The sequence below is a fragment of the Chelon labrosus genome, assembly GCF_963514085.1.
Source record: "Chelon labrosus genome assembly, chromosome: 3".
NCBI lineage: Eukaryota > Metazoa > Chordata > Actinopteri > Mugiliformes > Mugilidae > Chelon > Chelon labrosus.
This window is the reverse complement of record NC_140339.1, coordinates 9,669,195-9,672,253: the sequence shown is the minus strand read 5'-3', so window position 1 is coordinate 9,672,253 and position 3,059 is coordinate 9,669,195. Positions and strand designations below refer to the sequence as shown.

Below are 3,059 nucleotides of genomic sequence, written 5' to 3'. Positions count from 1 at the left end.
GGTTAAATGCCAAATCGCATTTCCTTGTGTATGTACCCATACTACATGCAATGACGATAAAGATGAGTCTAATCTAATCTAATCTAATCTAAAAAATCGCACCAGTTCTCCTCTGTACACCTTTGATTTCACTTGTTTTGGACTAGTTTTATGGTTTGGGGACTTGTTTGGAGGCATCCAGGTTTTTCTGTGATTTAGTCTTATGTAATGAGAAAGAAGACACAAAGTCCCAGTCCTTACTGCTGTAGATACAGTATGTCTTTATGGACATGGCTGAGTGTTTGATCTCACTGTCCTGGTACAGAATGAATTTGGGACAGTCAGATCCCTGTGTTACATTTGATGGTTAAGATCCAAACTACATCTACATTTGTTTTAGCTGTTGTCAGTTTAGGTGGTGATTCTCTGTGGTCAAAATAGCTGTATGCTATATATAGTGTAATACACTGCAAGTGCAAACACAGTATATTTTAATTAATTCCACCGTACATGCCAGGTCGGGATTCTTTTCATTCATCTTCATTATATCAGAATGACAACAGACGCTTCAACTCAGATTTCTGACTTGTTTATTTTCCATGTTACAGTGACACAGTTTTAAAATAGATTGTCATTTATTCATTATCCAAATATATAAAAATATATCTGAACATACAAAATTAATTAATAACCGTGCATGTTGTTTACTTGTAGCCGTATGCATATCCAGAGGAGTGCTGGGTTGAGGTTGGTCTGATGGCCTTCTGGATCTTGATTCGTCTGGGATCCCAGACACAATTTTCCTCCAAGCCGCTCTTCACCATCCCACAGTTGGGTGGCACCCAGGCAGTGTCGTATCCGTAGTCATGCCAGGTCTTCTGTTTTGGGTGTTTTTGACGATTGATGGCAATCACTTTTCCCACGTTGACTGAAACCCTAATGACGACCCTGTCATGCTCGGGGTGATCAAGAGGATAGCGGCTCGCTTTCTCCAGATTTCTGCTGAGGTAGACGCCGCGACCTAGCATGCCATCTGCTGACTGACGAAAGCCAGAGGCCATGATGCTTTTAGCACAGCCACTAGTGGTTCCGTGGTACATGACATATGTTTTGTCATTAGCGGGTTCTTGGAGCATTCGTACTGCCCCTGGTGGCAGAAAGTCATCTTCAGCCCACTCGTACTCGCACCCCCAGCTCATGTTGATGTCCCTGCAGGAAAGATGTTTATTATGATTTAAGGTATAAAATAACTGCAAATAACAACATGACAGGAATGAAAAGTAAGAGTCCTTCATTTACAGTCTTTCCTTCCCTCAGAATTTTCTACATTTTTTGTATAAAAATTATTTAAAACATCAGCAGAAGTCCAGAAAGCAAAGAGAACCAATCAAACAAATGAAACACATAATATTGTAATATTGGCTAATTTTCCTGGACAAACAAGTAATAAAGCTTGGGTTAAAAGCCACTTATATTTGGAATCATTTTTATGAAGAAATGTAAAAACTTTGGCTGCATATACTTTTAAGCAGCACTGTATGTGGATCATCATTTGTCCTGAATGTATTTAACCTATCTTATCATCCTAAGCTTTATCAAAAGAGAAACAATAGCAGTTCTTGTACCTCTGTGATTATTTACTCAACAGTTTTTTTTTTAGATGCAAGAGCGCTGCTATTTTTTTTTTTTTTTGTGGACCTAATCGCTATAAACAGTAGAAAAAACACAGTCATCTACCAGCAACATAGACATAAACTTTTTGTTTTTTGTTTACTTTTTTTCCTGCGCCACTCTGAATCCCTGTTATGTCACTGGACTGACTATCTTCACAAGAATAAGGAAACTATGTTTTACTACTTAAAGAAGTATATCATTGCAAGGTTCTGTGTTGAATGCTAACATACTAAGCATCTCATTTACATTGTAAACACACTAGTACTGTTCTTGCAGTGCCACCGACTACTATGACCAAAACCGTTAACTCTGCTTCCTTTCAGTTACATGAACTGGTTCATAGTTTTCCAACCCTGACCTTATAAAAAATACTAAATATCTTCTAAAAACACAGTTGAAACATGCGGTCGCTTGATCCTGCAAACAGCAACATAAGTCCTACTACTAATTATAGACATTTTAAAGGTGTGCCCTGTTCACGTACCTCTCTCTGGATCCTTCCAACAATGTAGGCTGAGTCTCACTTTGCTTCATATAAAGACTTCAAGCTTCAACAGGAAATTCCATAAACGTACATTATGGTTTCACTTTCGTTTCATGTCATGCAATATGTTTTTCAGTTACAGTCATATGGGCCTAATTTTTAAGGTGTGGTTAACACAGAGATAGGTTTCATTCTTGGGTCTTTATGGCTATTTTGTTCCTGTCTTTAGTCCATTTATCCCTCTTTGTGTCGTTTTATATGTTTTAGTCGTTTTAAACAACTTCTGGTCATTTTTTGTGTCTGTGTAGGTTGTTTTATTTACCTTAAACAGACAGACAGACAGACAGATAGATAGATAGATAGATAGATAGATGCTCTATTAATCACAGTTGCAGCAGAAATATACAGGCACTCGACTCAGTACATAATGTATAACAAAAAAAAACTAAAACAATAAAAGAAAATCTATACACAGTATTTATAAGAATGATAAAATAAGTGAATATTAAAATAAGTAAATATTTAAAAATAAAGGAAAAAGTTAAATTGCAATGAAATGAAATGAATTTACAACCAATAACCAAACAACCATGTGCAAATGTGCAAAAAAAACGAAAGGCCACAGTGTCATCTGTCACACACAGATGATGAGTTGTATAGACCAGGGGTTCCCAAACTTTTCCATGCCAAGGCCCCCCAAACAGCATTAGCTTCTGGCCGAGGACCCCCTTTGCAAACCCACAGACAATGCTACAAAATATGTAAGGAAACATCAACTTTTAGAATCTTTTTTTTTCTTACTTTTATTCACTATAATATAATAATGATTAAAAATAATTAGATTATATATATTTTTTATTTTTTTTTCTTATCTTCCCTCCAATTGTCTGAGGGTGCTCCATTGTCCGTCTGTTGTGTGGTG

General features: G+C 36.7%; 1 protein-coding gene across 1 annotated transcript; it reads right to left on the bottom strand.

Annotated features, from left to right (window-relative positions):
* Positions 1–582: 582 nt before the first annotated feature.
* Positions 583–2,495, bottom strand: LOC311509551 (uncharacterized protein). Its single transcript, XM_084574788.1, has 2 exons — positions 2,138–2,495; positions 583–1,188 (listed from the first exon to the last, which is right to left on the bottom strand). Exons 1-2 carry the CDS (start codon positions 2,185–2,187, stop codon positions 684–686), a joined length of 555 nt encoding a protein of 184 aa, XP_084430914.1. The 5' UTR covers positions 2,188–2,495; the 3' UTR covers positions 583–683.
* Between the last annotated feature and the right edge of the window lie 564 nt (positions 2,496–3,059).